Below are 25,024 nucleotides of genomic sequence, written 5' to 3'. Positions count from 1 at the left end.
AGTTACCTGAAGTCAGTCATGGCCTGGAAACGTTAAATGGAAAATCACAAAAACAAACAATTCGTAGGTTTTAAACAACTCTCATTATGTTCTAATAGTTGTCCATTTTTATTTTTAGTTCAGTTCATCTCTTATCGTACACACCTTATAAATTAAACTATCATAGGTATGTATATGTATATATATATATATATACTTGTATTTATTTTTATTTAATAATAATTACATTTAATCTATATATATAGAAAAATAACAGTATATACATAGAAGGTTCAGTAATATCCTTGGTTTTAAGCATTCATTCACTGAGATTTTGAAAGCTCTATTTCACAGATAAAGGGGATCTACTTTATTTAATTGCCAGAAACCACAGAATTCCCTGACATTTGCTGAATGAATTTCTTGGAGCACCTGAATTCTATACCAGCACTATCAAGTGAAACTTTCTGAGTCAGAAATGTATTATTCAGTATGATTTTCCTGAGTTTCTCCCTTAATAGGATCTTTGTGTTAGAGCAAGGCATGGTGTCACACATCCCTTGGGAGGCTGAGGCAGGAGAATGGTCAATTTAAGGCCACTCTGAATACTACTACTCAGTAAGTACAGCATTAAGCATGAACAAATAGTAAAACTCTGCCTCAAAAAATAAATAAAAGATTTGTTCTTAGCTGTATGTGGCTGCTGAGAACTCAACATGTGTGCTTAGAGCACAGAGAAAACAGATTTGTTCATTTTATTTCATGTAATTCATTTAAACCTAAACAGCTACATGTTTCTGGGAGTTTGCACAAACAGAGAGCCTCAGACCTCTGGAGCTCAGGCAGGACAGAAGCAGATGGACAGATGCACATACCTTGTAGTTCAGCCCACCTGGACACTCACTTAACTCCCCACACCTCAGTTCTCTTCATGTGGAAAGGATCACTACTGATACCCAACAGAGTGACCTTGGGACAAACAAGACAAACTGGCACACAAACAGCTCACTTAGCACAAGAGTGCATGCCAGGCAGCAGGATACGCCTTCTATGTTCCTCCAGGTTCATTCAGATTTGACACCGAGGATATGACTGTCCCAGACATTTTCCCCAAAGGAATGCAGTTGTTAGTAGAAAAACAGATGTTCAGTTCTAGGATCTACCAACGGTGACTCCCAAATGAAGAGTGGGCCAAGATGAAAAGTGACACACCTCACTCCTCCCTGACATCCCTGTAATTCTGACTCTCAACTAACAATCATCAGGAAAAAGAAAGCTGTTAAACCTTCATTCGTAGAACCTTCATCTTGTGAGATAGCCAAAAGTAGATCTGATCTTCAGAGAGATCCTTCAGAGAAGCTCCTCTAAGCTCTCAGTGTCAAGAGGCTCAGAAGGTCCTACGCCTGGCAGCATCTCCTCTTCCTCCCTCAGACCTGCCTGGTGGAGACCCAGCCCTGCTTACCTGAGGCCACAGTAGTAGGTGTACTGGCTGGCGTAGGCTGCGAGGAGCCACTGCTCTCAGTCATGAGGCAGGGGTTGCTACCAGCGTTCTCTCTCTTGACAAGTAGCTCAGCAGCACTGGGCAGTGGAATGGGGTGGCTGATGCCCAGTTCCTCCTCCTGAGCCTGCTGCCGTCTCAGGGCCACCTAGAGCACAAAACAGTGAGTCATCCTCCAGCTGCCAAAATCATTTGCACAGCTTGGCCAAAACCACAGCACTATCATTTATTAGCTCCAGGGCTGAGGGCTAAGCATCTCATTTCTTTTTCTCATTTGTTCTCTTTTCCCATTTTTTTTACCTGCTGGTTCAGGTAGGAATCTGGCCCAGAGTAGTTGCTCCAAAACACCTGTTAAACAAAGGAGCCTGCAGGACGATCAGGAAATCATGGTAGCCACGGAGGATCAGAAAGAACTGCAGAATCAGCCAGCGAGGGGAATTCAGTCTCCAGAAGAAAAAGCATGGACACATTAGGAAGAACTGAATCACTCACTCCTGCACTCTACAAACATGTAAAAAAAAAAAAAAAAACTGCACCAGGAACAACTGATAAAAGTTAAATTAAATTCCAAGTTCTTCACCATTTAGGAGAAACAGGAAACAAGCAAGCAATCACCTACCAGACAAAACTTAAGAGGTGTACACCAACCTTACACAAGAAATTCAGAGGAAAGTATCTTTAAAATGTAAGATTCAGCCAGTAGTAGTATTCCAACAAAGTCAAGAATAGGATAAGCAGGACTTGCACTGGCAACAAAGAAAGGGCAGAACAATCCAGAACAATGTGGAACAGGACAGGGAAGAAAGGGGGGGGGGCTGTTATGAAACTCTGCAGGGCCCTATTTCCCAAGGGTAGAAGGAACATATAGAAAAGCAATTGGGAAGAGGGCTGAAGAACCAGGGTAAGGAAAGGTTGGAAAAAAGGAGAGGGCAAGGGTGCTGTGTGATATTTTGGGCAAAAAGAAAGTTCAACCAACTGAGATAATAGGGAAACTGACATACCTCTGAAACTCTTCCTGGTCCTTCTCAATTTATCATCTTTTAAATAACATTGTTAAAAGTTTGTAAAGGCTTAAAGAAAATAAATTGCTTTTTTTGTTTACTACATGTAACGAGATGTTTTCTACTGAAACTATTTAATGACCATAAAATAAGTAAAGTACTTGTACCTCTGAGACCCAAAAACAAACCTAAAAGTACATTAAAACAGTAAACTAAAAACACAATTACACTACAAAGCTGGGCAAAGTGGTGCAATCTCATAATTCCAACTACTCAGGAGGCTGAGGCAAGAGGATTCCAACCAGAAGGCTGGGATACCTAGTGAGACCTGGTTTCAAAACAGCAAGGGCTGGGGGTATCTCTTGGATCCTTAGGTCCAATTCTTAGTACTGCCCAAAACAAGCACAACTATAATCTATAGATTGTGCAGTCAAAACTAGATGATTGGAGATAATTTTTACTCAAACCAAAGTCCACACCCAATTACTTAAGGCTAAGCTTAAATTTTGAATCTTCTACTAACCCTCAGTTTTCCAAACAGTATCAATAACTTTGAACAAGTTTTCAAGAAATCTGCAAACTTCTTAACTGTCACACAAACCCCATACACACCCAAAATGCACAGATTATTCCATAAATTCAGGACACCTTTAAAAAGATCTTTCACAGTTAAAGTTTTTTGAATAAGGAAAACCGTGACAATTAATTAAAACCAGTATTTTAAAGTCATATGTATAATCAGTCTCAAATTACGGTATTTTAGAATGTCCAAAAGTTATATAGATTTTTAAAGATTCTAGTAGAACACGTCAAAATTCCACGTTCTAAAAGTAACACGAGGCTTTTACCTGAGCAATCAACCCCTCCGAAAATAGTTCCCCTCTTAAAATTATTCAAATTTAATTCCCCTTACAAGGATACAAATACTTAAGCCACCCAACAACTCCTCGCATGAGATATATACGCCAGCGATTAAATAGTCACAATTCTTTTTTACCTACAAGTGTAATTTAGAAAGGGGCCCTTAAATTTTTAGAACTAGACTCATTGTGATGTTATTTTAACATTACACCCCGTGTATTCATTCCATTCACTGCAAATTAAGCTAAAATCTACAGGGGGAAATTGTATTTTCAATGCAATTGTCCTTGAAATAAATGAAGCCAAAGTATACCGATTTAAAGCATATTTTTAGAAATATGTTGGAAGTAGGAAGCAGATGATCTTTAGGCTTTTGTGCGATCCTGTTTTACCTTCTCATCTAAATCACTTTCAAAAGAGAATTTTACACGTTCCTAACCAAAAGTAGCACATTGTCAGTAAACATTTCTTCCGTATCTTTTCGTTTTAAATAACCTGTCTCAAAAAAGACGAAACAACTTTTAGGTGGAAAGAATGTTATATTATTGCTTTCTAAAACTTTCTCTTAGGATACTAACGGCATAACTGCCGCTAAGATGCTAAATTACTAGCCTGCCGCTGCAGCTATTTTAAAAAGAAAACTTTTTAAAAAGAACGACAAAACTTCCAAACCGCGCGTTTTCCCCTTCGCACATGTTTTTAAGAATTCTCGGGGCTGGAGGTTTAGCTCAGCGGCATAAGCACCTGCCTTGCAAGCAGGTGCTCGTGAGTTCGATACCCGGTACCGATAAAAATGAAAAAGACCAAAAAAAAAAAAAAAAGAATTCTCAGCCGTCGTTAAAACGCACTCCAAGCCACCCGCGGCGAGCAGCTCGGGTGGCGACGCGCAGTTTAGCGACCGCGCTTCTCCAGGGCTCAAAATGGCTGAGGCGCGGGCGCGACCCGCGTGGCGGCGGGCGAGGCCGGTGCGCCAAGCGGGCGACGCGCGGCGACTCTTCCGGAAAGACCCCCGGGGTCCCGCCCCGCTCGCCCGCCACCCGGGGCCCCTTTCTCCCACCGCCGAGGCCTCGAGTTCAGTCAGTCACCCCACGGCCCTACTTTAGTTTTCCAAGATCACACTCAACTTGTACGCGGGGTCGCGGATCGCGGGGACTGCAGCGCCCGCCTCTGCAGAGCAGCGGTCGGGAGCTGGCGCCGAGCGCCCCGCAACTCCGCGGGGGGCGGGGTAGAGAAGCCACCCGAGTCTCGGGATTCGGGGCTTCCGACCGGAATGAACCCCGACCAGACGCGTGCCCGGCCTCCCCCAGAGGCGGCGGCGGCCCCCGGAGTGCCGTGGCCGTCGGTGGTTCCCGGCCGCGTCTTCCGTCCCCGGTCCCGCGCGCCACCCGCCAAGCCCGAGGCTGCGCCCGCAAAGTGCGAGCGCCGAACTCACCTGCGCGGCCATCACGCGCTGTCTCTCGGCGATCAGGTTGCACTTCTTGCACTGGCAGTCCCGCCACATGCAGAAGCGCTTGTGGCCCTTGAGCGGCGACGCGTAGCCGTGGTTTCTGCAACGCGCGCATTTGGGCAGCCGCGGGGATTTCTTGCCGGTGGCGCCCAGACCGACCGCCGCCCCGCTGCCTCCGCTACCCGAGCCGCCGGCCGCCCCCAGCAGCGCCCCGGCCGCTTTGCCAAAGCCCCCGGCCGCCTTGCCTTGCGGCGGTGCCCCAGGGGCGTGCGGGGTGTCCGACGGTGCGGAGGACTTGCCGAATGAGTCTTCGTTGGGCATGTTGGCCCTAAGAAGCAGCGCGGACTGCGGCTGGCTCTTGCGCTTCCAGAAGGCTGCAGCAGAAGTACCCAGCCTAAGGCGAGGGACGGAAGGAGGAGGCACAGCAGGCTTGCGCGCCCAGCCGGAGGTGCAGCCCGAGTGGCAAGCTCCGGACAAGCCTCGCTAGAAGTAGTGTGGTGGGGGTTGCGCCCTCTTTCTTTTGGCGCGCGTGGCTCAGAACTTTTGGATACTTTTCAGAACGTTCCCGAGATTTCAGAGGCGGGAGAAAGACCATGGGAGCGTGGCCACGCCCTTTGTCCCCCAACCCCAGCCGCAGCACTCGCTGTACCTGCAAGCTTGCACCAGCTGCAAGCACCTAGGGCGCTGCAGCAGGGTCGTTGCAAACGCACGGAGGTTCAGAGCTTGACCCCCCGAGGTAACAGAGGCCACGCTGCTAGAGCTGTGGAATAGCTTCCCGCCTGAGCTCAAAAGGTCCTTCGTGCTGCTGGGAGGATGTATAGACCACCCCGTGGGGTTCTTCTAGCTCCCTTCCCCCCTACTCGACTACACTACCCCCATGAGGCCTGAAGCATTCTTCTAGTTCATTAGGGCGGACTGTAGGCAGATAAAACCAGGTCCAGGCGCCTCCAAAATTTAAGTCTGAGGCTTTTGGCTCCCCATTCCTATACCTGTATTCTTCTGCTCATAGGATTCCAGCCTAATAGCTCTAAATAACTTTCCGGTCCATACAATTCCAGCTCTAGTTGCTTCTCAGTTCCTGTGTATATATAGTTTTCTGCCTTAGGGGCAGCTTCATTTAGATTCAGCCGGCAAGTGAAACTGTGGGGAAAAAATGAATTTTGCAGGAAGCTGCGATAGAAGATCTAAAGTTTGAGATCAGCCTGAACAATTTAGCAAGACTCAAAAGTTTGAAAAAGGTGTCAACCACACTTCAGAGGAAAAGTCAGTTTTGAAAGGAAGGGTTATACAGATAAAAGATAGACATCAAGATTATTTCTATACCTAAGATTTCTTCATTTTACTGTAGGTAAATATACCTCCAAAAATATAAAAAATCTCCCATCATCATGTTTCAGCTTTTCCCAAGGTTCCTACATGCACTCTCCACCCCCACCATGTCTGAGTTACTCTTTGCACGTGCATAGCGAAATCCATCCTTTCTTCCCACACGTGCACTTGTCCTGCTGCAGCCAGCTCCTCACCTCAGCTTTGCATCTCTGCACAGGTTTCCAGCTGGTCTTTCTATTGCCTAGACTTCCTGGATGTTCCAAACACACAGCCCCAGGGGCCAGCAATGACTGGTATTGTTTTCCATGTGAAAGAAAAAAGTTGGACACCTCAGGCAAAGTATCCAAGCACTTTGCCTGATTCCTCTGCATTTCTTAGTGCTGCACAGCTTGGATATACTGTTTGTGGACACTTTACCTGCCTGTTTATTAGCCTTGCTAATATCACAGGTGTCCTACTGAGGCTGCCCTTAACACCCCTCCCCACCCCACTCCCTTTTTACTGGTGTTTATAATTGCTTTCCACCTGCTGAGCCACAGCCTTAAAATGTTAGTTCTCCCAAGAAGCATGGCCACCCCTCTTGACTTCTCTTCCAAAAGGCTGTCCAGCGGCTGTCTCTTAGTAGTGGGGCATGGTTAGCCCTGGTCTCTGAAATCCTCTAATCTGCCTTCCCTTTCTAATTCCGAGGCCCATTCACAGATACTTTCTCTCAGTAAATTTTCTCCATTAGTGTTCAAAATCTGAGAATTTTTTCCTAAAGAAGCTCCTGGCTTTGCACAAAACCTCATGAAATACCAGTGAAGGCAATGAAGTTCTGCTCCCAACAGGGACCAGGATGCAACCATCTGTGCATCCTGGAACCTCTTCAATGATAACCACTGTTATATTCAGGGATATCCCAGTCCTTGGAAGAGTTTATCTAAAACACATAGGCCAGCCAAGTGTCAACGACCCATGTCTGTAATCCCAGTGACTCAGAAGGCTGAGACAGGAAGACTGGAAGCTTGGGGCCAGGCAGGGGAACTTAATGAGACTATCTCAAAATAAAATTTTAAATAAGAGGGACTGGATATGCAGCCCAGTGACAGAATGTTTGCCTACCATTCTAGTGTCCTGATTTGGGTCTCTAGAGAAGCACATCACACACACACACACACACACACACACACACACACACAGAATATTATTATCCACTATATTCATGTTCTTCTCTCTGTCTCACTCTCGCTGTTTTTTGTTTTTTGACACAGGATTCACTATGTAGCCTAGGCTGGCCTCAAACTTACAGTGATCTTCCTGCCTCAGCCTCCTGAGTGCTGGGATTACAGGCATGCACTACCATGCCCTGTTTGTTCTCCTTTTTTTTTAAAATTATACTTTAATACATAAACTGAAGAGGAATCATTCTCAAGCTCCAGTCCAGCTTTACAGAATGAGATACATGCAGGAAAAACCAGTTGTCATAGCCTAAATTACTGGGAAATATATGGTCCTTGTAAGAATTTGTGACGGAAGGATTTAAGCCTACAGAAAACTTAGGAATTTGAAACTGTATGACCAACACTGAGACATAAATGCTGTGATGAAATCATAAACAAGTGAAGTTTTTATTCCCAATCCACAGAGGTGCTAATAGGCAGAAGGTGATCCAACTGGGAGGTAAGAGAACTCCAAGCTTGAGATTCACACTGAATATTTTGAATAGCCTGGCCCTGTGGTCTCCTTTCCTCTTTTGAAAAACAAAAACCTCAGAATGACGAATCAAATCTGAATTTATTGACTTAGAAATATCTCCAGGACATACCAAAAGTAGGGAGAGGACAGTTCTGAAATATGGCTTGGATAAAATTTAGTAGATATGAGACCAAGAGTGCTAATGATTAATTGGACTTCATTAAAATTCATAACTTTTGTGCTTTAAAAGGTATCATTAAGAAAGTGAAAACATAAGCTACAGATTGAGGAAATATGTTAGCATCATATCTTTATAAAACATTGCGCCCAGAATATATGAAAGTGGGTTGAGGGGTGTACCCTCATAATTCCAGCTGGAGCTGAGGCAAGAGGATCAAGATTTGAAATAGACTGGGCAACAGCAGAAAAGTTCTTTACTTTATTGGAGGGCAGTAACAGTATATTAAAACAATGATTAATCTTGACTCCCAGTGATGTGACTTTACTTATTTAACTGCTCTATGACTGAGTTTCCTCCTCTGTAAAAGGGAAGAGAGGTAATAAGAATGCCTGTTTCAAAGGGCAGTTAGTTAATACTTGGGGAGTATTTTTAAAAAGCATCTGCACACAGTAAGATGTTTGTTATTGCTTCTATATTGGAAAGTACAGAGCAGGGAGAAAGCAGGATATAGAGGAAGCTGTGTTACAAGGCACCAGTGATAAATTTCATCTACTAGGCATTTTGTCCATGGAAAGCTGTTTTTGCTCCCGGGAAAATTCTCCAGGTTGGTTTTGGTCTAACACACATGTAAGTCAAAATATTCAGCTTCGCCACGCCAAGTGTCAGCCCTGAGTCACTAAAGCTTTGGCACTAGTGTGTTGCTGTGTGAGTAAATGCCTGTGACCGGTAGGAGCAGTAAGCTATCAAGGGAGACACAGGACTGCTAGGATCGAGTGCTCAATACCGAGCACCTCATATGAGGTGGAGGACGGCCTTCTTGTAGTCACAGGGGATTTAAATAGGCATAGAGGACAAAACAAGAGCCTCTGAGTCGTGGGAACCAGCAATGGAAATGAGCCTGTGGATTGGGGGAGAGGGTACAGACATGCCAGCCTAGAACACAGGAATCAAGCTGGAGCCCTACAGGAGATAAAGCTGGAAAGATAGCATGGCACCTTGCCTGCCACTGGGGAATTTGGCTTCTATCCTGTAGGCGAATGATGGAGACTTTTGTCCTTGAGGTGTTTGAGGAATGCCAGCGTCAGTTCTGCCAATTACTGTGTGATCTGCACAAGCCACATAATGGTTTTTGCTTGGCTTGGTGTTTCATTTCATTTTGTGTTGTTGTGCTTAATTTTTGTTTGTTTGGTCTTGGAGATCGAACCCAAGACTTCACACATGTTAAATACACACCCTAAACTGAATACACCTCCTGCTCCTGACGACCATGTTTGAACCTTCCGTCCTTATTTTGTGACAGCAACTGTATCACAGGAATTAGAGATATGTCTAAACCAGGAGGAATTTGAAAGCAGATAATACTGGCAAGAACCTAATTGTTCAGAAACATGGCTAGGCCTGAGGTGGCCCCAGGAAAGCCTACTTAACCAGTGACTTGGCTCTATGCATTCCAAATGCCACCAGTATACACGCAGAGGCTGAGAGAGGAGAGCACCAGAATCCTGAATGTCATCATGATGGTAAGGAAGGCAGGCCTGTGGTAATCTGCCTGTGTTGAAGACCTAAAGGGTGTTCTTTAATTATTTATTCGAAGTATTAGGGACAGAACCCACAACCTTCAGACTGAACTACATCCCCAGCCCTCTTTTATACTGAGTCAAGACCTCATAAAGTCATCAAAGGCCTAATGTTGCCACTTTCCAGCTATTTGCCTATGAGGCAAGTTGCATATCTTCTTTGTGCCTCTCCTTTCTCATCTAGAAATTGTACATAGCCTGAAAATTGTTGTGAAAATGCAATGATTGATGTGCAACTGGAAAAGCTTGCAACAGTGACTGAGACAAATGCACCAAGAATGAGCTGTTCTCTGGGGATTCTATAGGAGGACTTTTTTCCCACCACTGGGACCTGAGCCCAGGACCTCCACTACCAGAGTTCCATTCCTCAGCCTCCTCGCTTTTTAAGATTTTATTTTGAGACAGGAGCTACTCAAATTGTTAAATTGCTGAGGCTGGGCTCAAATTACAGTCCTCCTGCCTCAGTTTCTTAGGGTGCTGGGATTACAGGCTATATTATACTACCATGCCTGGCTCTGTGAGAGAAATTTTGAAGCAAAGAATGAAGAGAAGAACTGAGAAGCAGACTTTAGGGGCTCATCAGTTTACCTAGTTCTTCTCAAGTAAAATGTTAAAGATTAGGAACACTAGTTCGACTTGGAGCCTGGAAATAAATGACAAAACCTCTTGGTAGCAAGTATCTGTTACAACGCATCTGGACTCAATGGCTGGTGCTCAGGAAGACAGGGTATACAAGAAGCTAGCACATCACACACAACGAGCTGGCTGGCCAGCAAAAGGAAAATCCGATGGGAAAAGTCTGCACAGCCACGGTTTGCCTTACTCAGGACAGGGCCATCACTGTCGTACGGGGCTTGATTTCCACAAGTAATGTCCCTACAAGTTATCACCCAAGTATGAAACCGTGTTTAGTTCACTGCTCTCTGCTGAGGACTATAAATACTTTAGATTTCCCCAATAAAAATTATTAAATTGTAAAAGTTTTGACACATGAAGAAAAAGCCTGTCATTTGAAAAATCACTGGCCATGACACAAGTGAAACAGTGATCCAGAAAACATGTATTCAGAATACAGACAAATTAAGATATGAATTTGAAGAAGACACTCGGAGGTGATTTTTCAGTATTAACTACTGTTTTGAAATAATTAGCATGATTCCCATTAATTTAAAGGGGAAAAATCACTTACCATCGTCAGTGTTTCTCATAGAACCAATTTCTTAATGCTCAAGAAGAAATCTTTTTTATATTTGTACCAGGAATCCAACTCAGGACCTTGTGCTTACCAGGCAGACTGAAATCTCATTTTAAAAAATACTTAATTTGAGCTGCGGTTTTAGCTCAGCAGCGCAAGCACAAGGTTGTGAGTGTAATCCCCATGTACCCCCCAAAAAGAAAAAAACCGACTTGATTCAACTTAAAAAAGTTAAATGTGATAGGGAGAAAGTATTAATACATACTTATTGTTCTCTTTCTCTCTCTGTATGTGTATATGTATATATTTTTTTCTTTTTTTTTTTTTTTTTTTTTTTTTTGGTACCAAGGATCTAACTTGCAAATTTGCGCTTGTCAGGCAGACGTTTATACCACTCAGCTAAATCCTGGCCCTTACCGGTCAATATTTGTGAAGCACAAATACCAAATTACTATTTTAAATTTTAACTTATAAATGCTTTATTTTACCTGGTCATTTAAAAATAAAGATGGTTGCTTTTTAAATTCACCCAAATTACCAATTACTTAAGATTTTATTCCCTTGACACCTTGATAAATTATGACTATTTCAAGAATTTTCCTGTGCTTTCTGCTATGAGACTTAAATACTGAAAAATTCTGAAAGAAAATTTCACTTACAAGTTTCACAAGGAATTGGAAGTTGAAATGTGTATCATTCAGAGCGCTCAGATACATCCTCTATTGGGCTCAATGCCGCTATTTTGCTAATTTCTCATTTTGCTAACAAAGTTAAAACAAGACAGACTAGCACTGCTAATATTCTTAGCATAAATAACAATGTAAGTGAACCTGAATTTTTCTTATAGGCCACTTTCATGCGTTAGAGAGCTAGCAGTAGTAAAATGAATATTTTGTGACTAATTCAAAATTGAAACCTTACATAAATACATATATTATCAGCTATTATGTATTTTATAATTTCTCCCTCTCAAAGGAGGTCTTTTCATTTTTCCATTTTACTAGTCGGGGGAAAAAACTCGACACTGAATAGTTCAGATGTGTTACAAGCACAAAGATTCACCTAATTACAGAAGAAAGGATGATAAGCCTAGAAGAAAAATAGTGAGTATAGATGCAATATCATATTCCATGCCAAGGATGAGGGCAGTGGTGGTGGATCTATGGCACCTGTGTTGTTTTTCAAGACAAAAGAGATAAGGTATGAGTTGTTTGCTTTAAACTAAAACCTCAGTATTCAGGTTTAATTGCAGTATTGGCACTTTGTGATAAAGTGGGTTTTGTGATAAGTAAGTGCAGTTTAGGCACTCATCTCTACAAGATTCATCAGCGGACAAGGATCACCATTGTCTCTGAGTTACTGACACAAATTATTTAAAAACCATCTGTAATAATAACATGATGAAAATTGGTTATATTCATTTATATACTTCTGCGTTATCTACTGATCAATATTGCTTGAGTTGATCATATATTACTGTCAGTGGGCTGCTGTAAACTTTTAAGGGTCAAAAGTACCGTAACCAAACGTGCCAATATTAAAAGCATGTGCCTGGCACTGGGGAAGGAAGTAGAAGGGGTGAAATATTATATTCCAAGAAAAATTCAGTAACAGTTTGGTTCAAGAGGGGCGGTGAGTTGTGCGGAATTCCCTTTTCGCTGTTCCCACCGGGAGCTTCGCTGCTGCTTCAGCAAGGCCAGGAGGGATGCAAGCCACTCCCTTTGCCCCCGGGGCCTTCCTGCTATTTACCAATACGAGCCTTTGTTAATTAGAGCTGAGAACAATCAGAAAATATGCGGAGTGCCGTGAAGTCACACACTGGGGTTTACCTAGTGCAGCCTCCCATCCCTCTTCTTGGGGACCGCAAGGAGAAGGGTGCTCCAGGCGAGATTGGTCAGTCGGGGGCACCAGTCCGACCTGGCCCCGTGCCATTTACCGAGCGCGCCCCCTGCCGGCCAGCGGGAACCACGTGACTGACGCCGTTCCCACCGGCTCCTGCCCGCGCCTCCAAAGGGACCCGGGCCGGGGAATGATTGACAGGTAACGCCGGTGGCCCCACCGCCCACGCAGACGCCTACACCCACGCCCCGCTGCGAATCCAGGGAGTTTCCTCGTGGGAATGGCGTAAACAACTCATGGGGGAGGGGCGGCCCTGCGGGGTTGGGAGTGTGGCGGGTGGAAAATGAAATGCGTGCCTCGCCGCTGGGGAACTCTTTGAAGTAGGGTGGCAGATAAAATACCTAAATATCTTGCGGGATCTGTACTAAAAACGTATTCCTTGTCTGAAATTGAGACTTAGCGGAGTGGTCTTGCATTTTTATCTGTTAAATCTTACAACTCTACCTGCAAGCAAAGACCTTCGAAGTAGAAAAAATATCTTGCAGACAGGGATCTGAGCTGTAGCACTGTGTTCCAAATCTACCATAAGTCTGTGTGTGTTTTGTTTTTGCGAGACACAGGCTTTCTGTGTAGTACGTGCTGGTCTGGAACTTGCAGCCCTCCTGCTTCAGCCTCTCAAGTGCTGAGATTACCCTTTAAGCCACTAGCCTGGCTGCCGTTTGTGTTTGTATTACATGAGGTTTACATATGTTATTGGGTATGTTATTAAGTCGCTGAACGAACATTAAAAGTTGAATGTTTTTGACACATGAAACAGGAAATTAGAGTTTCAGTGTCCATAGAGAGTTTTATTAGAAAACTGCCGCACCTACTCCTTTACCTGCTGTTCGTGGCTACTCTGGAGACACAAAGGCTGCATTGAGTAGTTGCAACAATGACTAAACAGGTCCTAAAATATTTGTTAGGCCCATTACCTGAAAAAGTGTGCCCCCTGGTATTGACTTCTGTTGTTGACTTAATGTGTAAAAAATCATTCTGATTTTTTAAAAATAATAGTATGTCAAAATGGGGTAACATATATGGAGATATGGCCGAAATTTTTTGTAACCAGTAGCCTTGGTCTTTGCATTGACTGCTGTTTTCCCATTGGCCCCTGACAGCTTAAACTCTTGATTACCAGAGGTGGCGCCAGGCAAATCAAAAGCCCTTAGGAAAATGTAACAGGGACAAAGTGACTCCGAGGAGGAGAGGAGGAAGCTACTAATTTTTTCTGGGAAAGAGGGGAAAAATATGTAGAGTCCAGTCTTACCTGACCCATCTGGAAATTAAGAACTCCTGTTTCATCCCAGTAGGAGGAGACACAACATATTCCAGAAACGAGAAAAAGCTACGTTTTGCTGAACCTGGGGGCCACAGGATGACAGGTAGGGCATGACAAAAGACAATAGAAATGATTAACAAAGTTCACTTACACACAATGTCATGTTCCAGACATTGCTATTAATGGTTTCCGGGTTTTTTTTTTTTTTTTTTTTTTTTTTTGTCTTTTTTCCTTTTTATCGGTACCGGGGATTGAACTCACGACTGCCTGCTTGCAAGGCAGGAGCTTATGCGCTGAGCTAAATCCCCAGCCCCATGTTTCCTGTATTGATTCGTTTAACTACTGTAACAACCCTTGGCATAGATCGGGTCATTAGCTCCACAGCAGCCGTCAGACCCAGGCTTTCATTCCTGTGTTCTAGAAAGAGCACATTGTCCATCTCTTGTTCCTCAGTTAGGAACAACAGGGAAGAAGGTGATGATGGAAATGGAAAAGTAGGATACTTCTCAGGTCCATAGTGATAGCAATTTAATTAGGCTGGTCTACACGGAGCACTCTTGAAGCTACAACAGACAAAATAAAGGGGTGGGTAATGAAAAGTGTGGTGCAGACTATAAATCCTGTGCAAGTCGGAGCCGAAGATCCCTGTTCACAGCAGAGTTAGGGCTGATGTGGGGGAGCTGGCCTTGGACTTGGTCTTTTGAGGTAGAAACAAGGTGTGAAATCTACAAGTCTTTAAATCTTTTCCCTTTGGTCTTGTATCCACTTGTATCCCCACCTTCTAGGCCAACACCTGTTAGGACCAAGGAGTTTAGTATGCTGTTAAATGCATACGTGGATTGTTAAATATGTATGTATTTTTGAATAGGTGATAGATTCACACTCAAAAGTTTAAAAGGCTCATAATGGTGAAGAGTGAACTTCTCACCAATGCCTGCAGTCAACTAAGTTCCTCACCACAGATGCAACTGAGATTTGCATTTTGCAGATTCCTTGCGAAGTTGCTGTGTTCATACATAAGCAGATATTACATACCAGTGTATTTACTCTGATCTTCCCTCATGCATAATTTTTAATGCATATGGCAGAGTCTGCATGCTGTTCTGCATTTTACTTTTGTTCACTGTATTTAGATCATTCTCTTATCATACCACAAGGATCTTCCTGTTTTGCAACTGAATATACTGCGTGATGTACCACGTTTCATCCAGACCTTTACACTGACTTTGCAAGTGTATTCTGGCTCTGAGAAATACTCTCAGTGAGGAATGTAAAGGTGTTGAGTAAGGAGCTTCTGGACTAGGGAATGAAATCTCTTAAACGCACAGTGAATACCTCTTTTTGACATTGGCCAGAAGTCCCAGCTACCTGTGCTTGTGAAATGATCACTGCCAGAATCTGACTACTTTAGGCCCTGAAATAGTGAGAATCACAGGACTTTAATGCTGGACAAACATGCATTCCAATCCTGGCTCTGCTCCTTGTGACCTGCATTCTCTCTGAGAAGATTCTGAATTCCTCTTTTGGGTTTCCCATTTGAAATGAGGTTGGTGATATTCAGAAACTATCAAAATGGAACAGAATGAGCTAATGGACAGACATAGGTTGGGTTACATGGTATGTAGGAGGAAATTACTTCTTGCCTCATGTCATGGCGCTGTGTTGTAACCCTTAGAATTCTCTCCTTTTTTTTTTTTTTTTTTAAATTGGTACCAGGGATTGAACTCATGACCACCTGCTTGCAAGGCAGGTGCTTATGCCGCTGAGCTAAATCCCCAGCCCCAACCCTTAGAATTCTCTCTTCTTCCTTTGACCCTCCTTAATTCACTCGTGTTAACAAGAACAACTTAGTGATCTTGAGGGCTGGAGTGTGGGTGAATCTCGATAACGTTGTTCTAAGTAGAAAAAGCCAGTCATGAAGAACCACATACTGGACGTGGGGAGTCATTGCTAATGGGTCCACAGTGTTTTTTCTGGGGTGATGAAAATGTTTAAACAGGCCGGGAATTCACTCAGCAATGTGAGTACTTGTTTGGCAAATTTGAGGTTGTGAGTTCGATCCCCGGCACCAAAAAAAACTTTTAAAAAAAAGAAAAGAAAATATTTAAACATTGGTGCGATTGCATAAAACTCAGTATACTACAACCTCTAGAACTGTGTATTTTGAATGGGTAAATTTTATGATAGAAGTTAAACCTCAGGGTTATAAAAATGCTCTGGTGAGAAGGTGAAATAGAGGAGAAGGAAGGGACAGAAGGACTCGGGAGCAGGACAGATGAGACTACATGCAGGTGGCAGCACGACCTTCCTTGCAAAAACCCCATCACCTGTGTGCCTTACCCTTGCCTCATTAAAAAATGAATTGAACTAAAAACAAGGAGGTAGATCTTGATGACCCAAGGTCTCTTTCCCAACTAAAAGTCTACAATTTGTTTTGCCTCCTGCCTGGGCTGGAGGAGGAGAGGCGGGGGAAGCCAGCGATAGGCAGAGAGCAGAGAGATTTGCTGGGCCTTTCCCTGTCTCTTTGCTTTGTCCTGCACCCTGCCCTGTCCTTGAACTCTGGGTCTTTGTTCAGCTTCCCCAACCCCGGAAGTCCATGTGCCTGCAGGGGAGAGTGCGAGGACTGGGTCATCTCAAGGTCATGAGGAGGCCCAGACAGGAACCACACTGTCAAACATCATTCCATGTGCTAGTAGAGATTACAGACCTTGAAAAGGAAGCAACTTGGAAAAATGTGTGAAGAGCCTCGGCCAATTCTGAAGGCACAGATGGTGCTTTTTAGTTCATTAACGATCTTTAATATATGCTAGTGAGCTGTACTCAACTGAGTACATATATGTATGTTTTAAGTTTTTTATTTTGATAAAATAGATGTGAAATTTTCCATTCACTTTAAATATAGGACTCAGTGAGAATAAACATATTGGTGATGGTGGCGATGGTTATACATCCGGGTATTTACATTTTTATGAAGTGCAGCAACCCTAAGTGTTCACCTCCACCACTTTCTACATTTGTGGGTACTTGTATAACTGCCACCCAGATCTGTTTATCCCTTCTCATCAGTTATATTTTAGAAGTTAGCTCTTGTTAAATTTAAATATTGGTTTAGAGGGAGGGGAAAAGACAGAACATGATTCTTTGCAAACAACTTAGGTTCTTTTGCAAATTGCATAGTCAGTATCTCAATGTTTCATTCTGGATGGTTCAGATCCTGGTGTACTTGGGCTGGGAGATGCTGTGCTAGGATGTCGAACACGTTGCTCTGTAGATCTGCTCTCCTCCAGCTGGCCAGATTCCTCGTGTCTGTCCCTCCTTGCAGGGCCAGTACACAGCCTGAAAAGTTCTCATTGGAATGTATTAGAAGTTTTCACTGCAGATACTATACTGGTGACAACCCCCTATTCCTAGAGAAAATGGAGAAGATGCTTTCTACTCCCTGTCAGGTAATGTGTTGGGGACCAGGAATCCACACCTGTGCCCCATCAGTGACTTCAAAATGCCTGCTGCCTTCGTAGCTGACATCAGGTCCTTTTATCACCCTGCAGCAGAAGCTAAAAATTAGAAAACTGAAAATAGCATTCACCTGTGATGTTTTTAAATCAGAGTTGATTGAAAGTGAAGGAGTAAGTACAGGAATTAGAGTATAATTCATCAGACTGAGGATGAAACAAACAACTAGAAAGAAATAGACAATGAAGCATGCTTAGAGAAGGAAAAATTGGAAAGGGATCATATTAACCCTGAAAAGAGGGAGTGTCATTCAAGAAATCCAGAAAGGGACAAACAGGCAACACTGCTGTCTTCAACTGGTTTTGCTTCCCAGCTGCTGCCTGCCTACCTCCTGCTGGGAATTGCAACTCTAACTTTTCTCCCTAAAAATGGATTCTCTGCACATTTTAACCTCCTTTGGAGGACCTTGGAAAGCCCATGTTTTATTCTTTTTTTTTTTTCTTTGTCTTTTTGATACAGGGTCTCACTATGCAGTTCAGACTGGCCTTGAGCTCATTTGTAGCCCAGGCTAGTCTTAAAGCTCAAAAGCATCCTCGTGCCTCAGCCTCTCGAGTGCTGGGATTACAAACTTGTGCCACCTTGCCTGGCAAGTGTGTTTTATTCTCTATTGACACCTTAGAGTTCAACACAGGTGCCTGCCCCTGCTATGTAGTAAACTGTAGTCAAAGACCAAAGACAAAGGACAAAAGAACCAGCTAGGAGGGCCTGGAATCTAAGGAGAAAATTCGGAGAGGAAGGGGTCCCTAGGGAGACACCTGACTTCAAGCAAAGCTTTATGCTGAGGCTTCCAAGAATAGGTTCTGGGAAAATAACCCTCAGGGGAAAGTTAATTAGAAAATTTTAAAGAGAAGTAAACACATGGAATGGTGCAGAACTGTCCAGAGAATATGAGGATAAAGCATTTTTTTTTACCAACTCAACAGAAATGAGGCGAAACAGAATGAATAAAATTAAAGAAAGGAAAAGCAAAGAGTAAATACTGTGGACTTTCCAACAGCAAACATGCACATATAATTTTATTTTTCCAAAACTTTCCAATATGGCTTTTTTGTATGACTTGACATGATCAATTTGGGAACATGTTCTATGGCTATTGTGGCTCACGCCTGTCATCCCAGCACTCGGGAGGTGAGGCAGGAGGATTACTGTGAGTTCAAGGCCAGCCTGATGTGCATAGCAAGAATGTGCCTTAAACAGACAAAAATAATAAATAAATAAATGAATAAAGACTCTGTTATACCTGAAGGATTCAAAGTTTTATTTATACTCACAAATAAAATCTGTTCTCAAGCTCATTTTATTTTAAAATGTACTGCATCCTTACTTTACACCTATTTGATTTATTGATTTATGAGATTAATGTATTAATGTCCACAGGAACACAGATCTGTTCATTTTGTCTCATATTAATTGTTTTTTCCCTATATAATCTGAAGGCCAATTTGAAGCATAAAGACAGATAATTATTACAGTTTCTCAGTGAATTGTGCCTTTTATGGAGAGTAAAATTCTCACTTTGTCATTTTAAACAATATTTTGCTTGCATTTTATTTTGTTAGGATCGACGTTTTTTATATTAGGTTTTGTTTTCCTTGTCTTTCACATACAGTTCTTTCATAACTATTTTACAGTGTAAAGTGAATTTTAAAAAATTCAAAACTTTTAAATTTGCATTAATTGTTAACAAAAGTTAGGCTAAAACTTACAGGTCAACAAAATAGGCCCCAACTTTAAGCATGACTTTATTGAGGTATAATTTATAGATCATAAATTTCACCTGTCTCAAAATACATCACCGTGACCCAGTTTGAAAACATTTTCATCACCCCAAGAGATCACTGCTTCCCATCCCCTGCCCAAGGAAGCCACTAATCTATTTTCTGTCTAGAGACTGCCTTTCTTGGCTACTTCATAAAAGTGGATCCGTACGATATGGGGTTTTTAACACCTGCCTGCTTTTACCTAATAGTTTTGTGGCTCATCCATGCCAAGTGGGATTCCACTGTATACAATACAGTACTACATTTGGATGGTTTCTACTTTTTTTGGGCAGTAGAGTAGTGGTCCTGGGGGTTGAACATTAGTGCCTTGCACAAACTGGGCAAGTTTTGTGCTACTGATCTGTATTGCCAGCCCTGTCTCTAGTTTTTGAATATTATTAGTGATGCTGCGTGAACATTCATCTACAAGTCTTTGTAAAGGCATATATTTTCATTTCTCTCTTGGACAGACACCTAGGCGTGGAATTGCTAGGCTATCTGGTAATTTTATGTTTAACTTTTCAGAAATACCACATTGTTTTTCCAAAGGGGCCACGCAATTTTACATTACAACCAGCAATGTATAAGGGCATCTGACTTTTCCACATCCTCAGCAACACTTATTATTGCCTGTACTTAGTTGTTCATGTAGGTTTTTTTATTTGTTTGTTGAGACTGAAGGTTGAACCCAGGGCTTCACACGTTCTAAGCACACACTGCATAGGTGAACTACACCCCTAGTCCCATGTCTGGGTCCTTATTGTAGTGATCCTAGTGGGTGTGAAGTATATCTCATTGTGGCTTAAATTTATATTTTCTTAGTGTGTACTGATTTTGAGAGTCTTTTTATGTCCTTATTCTTGATTCCTGGACTTTCTCTGGCAAAATATCTATGACCATGATCTGCTCGCTTGTTTGTGTATTTATTTGCATTGCTGGGGATCAAACCCAGGTCTTGCACATTGGAAGGCAAATGCTCTAACACTGAGCTGTGCCCCAAACTTCATTTGCTCACTTTTTTTTTTTTAAACCGGAAATTGGATTCAGGACTTCGCACTTGCCAGGCAGGTACTGTGCCACTGCATTGTACTCCTGCCCCATATGCTGACTTTTAAATGAGGTGTCTGTCTTTGTATTATTATTGAGATTTAAGAGTTATTTTTTTCTGGATTAAGTTCTCTGTTAAACTCATGATTTACAAATATTTTTGTCCAGTCTGGGTGTTATCTTCTCATTTTTGTAAGGGTGACTTTTGGAAGTGTAAGTTTTGAATTTTTATCATGTCCAATTTACCTTTGTTTTTCTGTTATGGGTTACAGTATGTTTGGAGTACTGTAGAACTCTATGCCTAACCCAGGGGAAGACTTGATTTTGCCAAATAAACAGATTGGGAAGGGAGAAAGTTGTTTGCTTTAGAAGGTGACTCTTCTATGTGTTTATTTCATTTTTCAGGTAATATTTGAGTCCATCACAGGTGAAAAAAATTTAGATCTGGTAACCCGTTAATAATGAGAATAATACTTAACATCTATTGAACTGGCACTTGATTGAACACTTTTACATGAAAAAAATCTCTATCATACCAAACCTGTGAAGTAGCTACTATTATTATCGCTGTATTCTTGCACAGAGAGGGAAATAGAGGCACTGAGAGGATAAGTGATAAAGCAAGAATCATAACCTAGTTAATCTGAATCCAGAGCTCATATTCAATCACTATGATACATTTATTCCATAAAGGGTAGTATTTAAACATCAGCTTCCAAAATTCTATCAGACTATGTCCCCTGAGTCGTAGCTCTTCCCTGGGAGCTCACGTGGGATCAACAAATTTTAAGTGGTTTTTTAGGAACGTAGAAACGGTCTTAGCAATACAAAAGATTGCCTCACTAGCTTTCTGAAACTCTTATCTTTGAGAGTCCTATGTTCTGGGATAAAGCAATACTTCTACAAAGCTCCTGGTGAAATTAACTTCAGTCTGACATTTCATAAAATATGAATGGTGCCTGGTCTTTGTAAAAAATTGTAAACGCCAAGGTGGCTAGAATCATATCTTCTTTTTGCATGCATTTGAAATTTTATCTTCTGGGATCATGGTTTGTAGGGATTATTTGTGAGAAAAGCAACCTGGTTAAGGATATGTTTCTCCAGAAATCATTTATATTTGTGTCAACTGGATATCCATGAGAGTGCTAACAGCTTAGACATTTATGATGATATCTCTTCTTTATAGGGATTCCAGCCATCATAGTGTAAATTCCATCCTTAAACACTTGTGAGGACAAGTTTATGATTACAGACACTGATGGAAGATGTCCTCTCTGTGTCCTGCCCATGTACCCAATGCCGAGGTTCAGGGAGACAAGCTTCTTTTTTATCTTCCTTGTCAGTGGGTGTGACTGTAGCTTCTCTTTCATTCAGGGTATAACCCATTGAAAATACTGATTTTTATTTTAGGGTATCAATTCTAAATCAGTTTTTAGGAGGAAAGCCAAAGGCCTTTGTCTTTTGAACCTCTGAGGCCCCTGAAACCCAAGTCCCTGGTCACCAAAACATATTTTGTTACTTTCTGTATTTTAGCTTCTTTGTTTTGATTTCTGGGGATTTCCCTTATTTTCTTATGAAATCAGTTATGATTTTATAGTATACTCAGAATACTTTATCAAGAATTTATAGGTCTTTTGTTGTGGGATGTTGTGTATTTTGCTGTTTTGTTGAAAATGGAAGTCATCCCCAAATGACATCCTTTTGTAGTGTATTAGGATTTTCCTCGGTATCCTGTACTGATCATGTACAGATTGATTGCTAATCATAAATAATGATTGAATGTCCATGCTATTGCAAAGGATAATGTGTCAGATGGAAATGGATTTATCGTGTTTTAAATTTAAGACCTTTAATGGGGAAAAGGACAGAAAGAAAAAACCAACAATCAAGAATAGTAAGCAGTGCTTAGGAAAGCCATACCCAAGCAAGTTCCTCAGTTGGTTTTGGGAACGGGACAGAACTGTCTTGTGGCAGATAGATTGTTCAAAGTTCCCAGCTTTTGCAACTTATATGGAGGACAGTCTCGTGGATGTCACTTTATCATTGATTAAACCTCTAAAATTCATAAGAAGATATATAATGTTTTAACAGAAGTAAAACTTTGCTTTCCTCTTTTTTTTAAGATAAAAATCTTGGCTTGGAAATCAGGAAGAGAAAATAAATCTCAGGCTTACTTGCTTGTTCATTTTTGTCAACTTTTATTACTGTGACCAAATATCTGAGAAAAACTTAAATATTTATTTTGGCTTATGGTCACAGAAGTTTCGGTGTGTAGCAGGCTGGCTCCAAAGTAGAAACATCATGGAAGGTCATGGCAAAGGAAAGACGCTCACCTAAGGGCAGCAGGAAACAGAGAGAACCAGATGAAAGCTGGAGAGGAAGGGGCCAGGGACCAGACATAGTCCCCAAGATCATGCCCCTGACCCAGTTCACTAGGCTCCATTTCCTAACAGCCATTCAACTATGACCTCATCAATAGGTTGACCTGTTGATGAATTTAATGCCTTCACAGTCCAATCGCCTCTTTGGGTATCTCATAATCCAATCAAATTGGCAATCAAAATTAACCAACAAAACTATCACTAAATATTTGTTGACTGCCTACTACATGCCAGGTCCTGTGCCAAATATCAATGCTACAGCAGTGGGCACAGTATGAGGATCTGGTTCTAGGAAACTTCATTCCAAGAGCTAAAGCATTTTATAAATAATCACAGAATTAAATGGGCATCATTTTCCCTGGTGTCTGAAGTTTTGGTCCCAAGACAACCCATTACTACTACCAAAATTCACAGATGCTCAAATGCCTTATATAAAGTGTCATTTGACCTACATAATCCTGTACATCCTACTATAGACTTTAAATCATCTCTAGATTACTTATAATACCCAATTCACTGTAAATTTTATGTATGTGGTTGTGATGATATATTGTTTAGGGAGTAAAGACAAGAAAAAGTCCGTACTTGTTCAATACAAAAGCATGTTTTTTCAATGCTAGAGTTCAGGCCAGTGCCTTCTACATTCTAAGCAAGTGCTCTACCACTGAGCTCTACCCCTGGCCAGCAGGTGCAGTTTTTCCCCCACTGTCTCTAGTTGGTTGAAGTCAGGGATGTAGAACATGAGGGTATGGAGGAGGACTGACTGTACAAACAGATTGTAAAGCTATGATTAAATATTATAAGCAGAAACTGATAGGGAATAAGGATCAAGGCACACCAAAAAGTTTCTCTGAGGAAGTAAGTATGTGCAGAGACCCATAGTTTAGGTCTGTTAGTCAGGCCAATTGTTTATAAAAAAAAAATAGCTGAAGGAGCAGTGTGTATACAGCTTCTTGTTAGTCAGAAGCTTACTTGAGTAGGGACAGCTCGTCCAGCAGCTGCAGATAGATTGGAAAGTCATGATACTTTTGTGCAGTGGAGAACTACTTAGCTATAAGGAAGGAAAACCTTGGGGCTTTAGTAGGTAAATGGATACAGCTCAAGATCAAGCTCAGGGGTAAAAAGGTTCAACACCACTTAGGTAGATAATGAGTTGCCCCCTAATCTAAAAACTAAAGGAGTTAGTGGGACCCAAAATGTACAAAGCACCCTGAGAAAGGGAAAGGGGAGGAATTGTCTAAAAAAAGAAGGCAGAGGACATTGTTGATAGTGTATCAGGATTTAAAAGCCACACCGACAGCTATCCCCAAAATAGTAGGATATACTACGGTAGCTATCCTTAATTTCCTATTAACTTAAACTGAAACCCTGTATTACTTACACTGTCTTACTATGACTGATCTTATTTGAATCTGGTTTGTTAGATCGCTGTTTTGTCTTGACTGATTTTATTCAAATTTGGTATGCTTGATAGTATCAAGTCTAAGAGTAGAGGCAACTACTCTGAAGATGACAAGATGCAATAAAATACCCATTCCAGTTTGATTATTAACTGCTTTTGAAGTCCTATAATGTCTCCAATGTTGTGTTTTTATTAATATTGCTATCTAGTGCTATGTTCAATTATATTATGCCTGATGATATAGACAATTCTATTGAAAATAACAAGAGACAGCATAGTAACTACTATAGATCACCTAGTATTGTGGCTTTATATGTCTTTTTTGTTTCATGTTTTTCTAGGAATTTGTTTTATGGTCTTATTTTGATCTGTTTTTCCCTATAATACAGAAAGGATAGGTACATATGTAGAGATTCACACATGTGTAGAACTTCTAAACAGTTTACGAGAATAGATTAAATAATGCACAATGTAATGAACAGATACTCTGAAAAAAAGACACTAAGCTATCCAGTGCTAATTCTGTAAGGTTATGATATAAAATCTAGCAATACTATTATTCTCTGTTCAAAGTGATATTAGTCTATTTTCTTTCATTTAATTTCAGCATATGTAAAGATATGGACAGCTATTTCTAAGAGAACAAGAGACATTATGGCAGCCATTGTTGACTCCCCTATTGTCTGGTCTTGAAGACCTGAAATGCCTTCATCATCCTGTTCTGATCAGTTTAGTACCATATTATTCAGTATGTATTCACTGTGTGAAGATATGGACAACTATTTGGAAGAAAACAAGAGACAATATGATGGACAGTGAAGATCTCTGGTGGTCTTACTTTAAAATCTGTGTTTCTTAAAATTGTTTTCCTGTGATCTGTTTTGTTATGTTTAATTTTACCCTCTTTAAAATAAAAAAAAACTTTAAAAAAAAGAAGCTTGCTTGAAAAAGCTTCTGGAACTCTTGCCTCATAACACCTGCATTGGGTGATTCCTGGGAGTTTTACCCAGTGTTTTTCT

At 41.6% G+C, this 25,024-nt stretch overlaps 1 protein-coding gene across 1 annotated transcript in view; it reads right to left on the bottom strand.

The window, feature by feature from the left end:
• The window catches only part of Dmrt1 (doublesex and mab-3 related transcription factor 1), a 105,158-nt gene extending 99,883 nt beyond the window's left edge, over positions 1–5,275 (bottom strand). The window contains exons 1-2 of the mRNA XM_023566073.2: positions 4,772–5,275; positions 1,442–1,625 (exon numbers count right to left, since the gene is read on the bottom strand). Coding sequence (XP_023421841.1) covers positions 1,442–1,625; positions 4,772–5,107 — 520 coding nt within the window. The 5' untranslated portion in view covers positions 5,108–5,275. The remainder of the gene's footprint in view (positions 1–1,441; positions 1,626–4,771) is intronic.
• Between the last annotated feature and the right edge of the window lie 19,749 nt (positions 5,276–25,024).

This window comes from Cavia porcellus, unplaced genomic scaffold (genome assembly GCF_034190915.1).
Source record: "Cavia porcellus strain 051 isolate PalLab524CR breed Dunkin Hartley unplaced genomic scaffold, mCavPor4.1 scaffold_1, whole genome shotgun sequence".
Classification (NCBI taxonomy): domain Eukaryota; kingdom Metazoa; phylum Chordata; class Mammalia; order Rodentia; family Caviidae; genus Cavia; species Cavia porcellus.
This window is presented reverse-complemented; position numbering and strand designations above follow the sequence as displayed.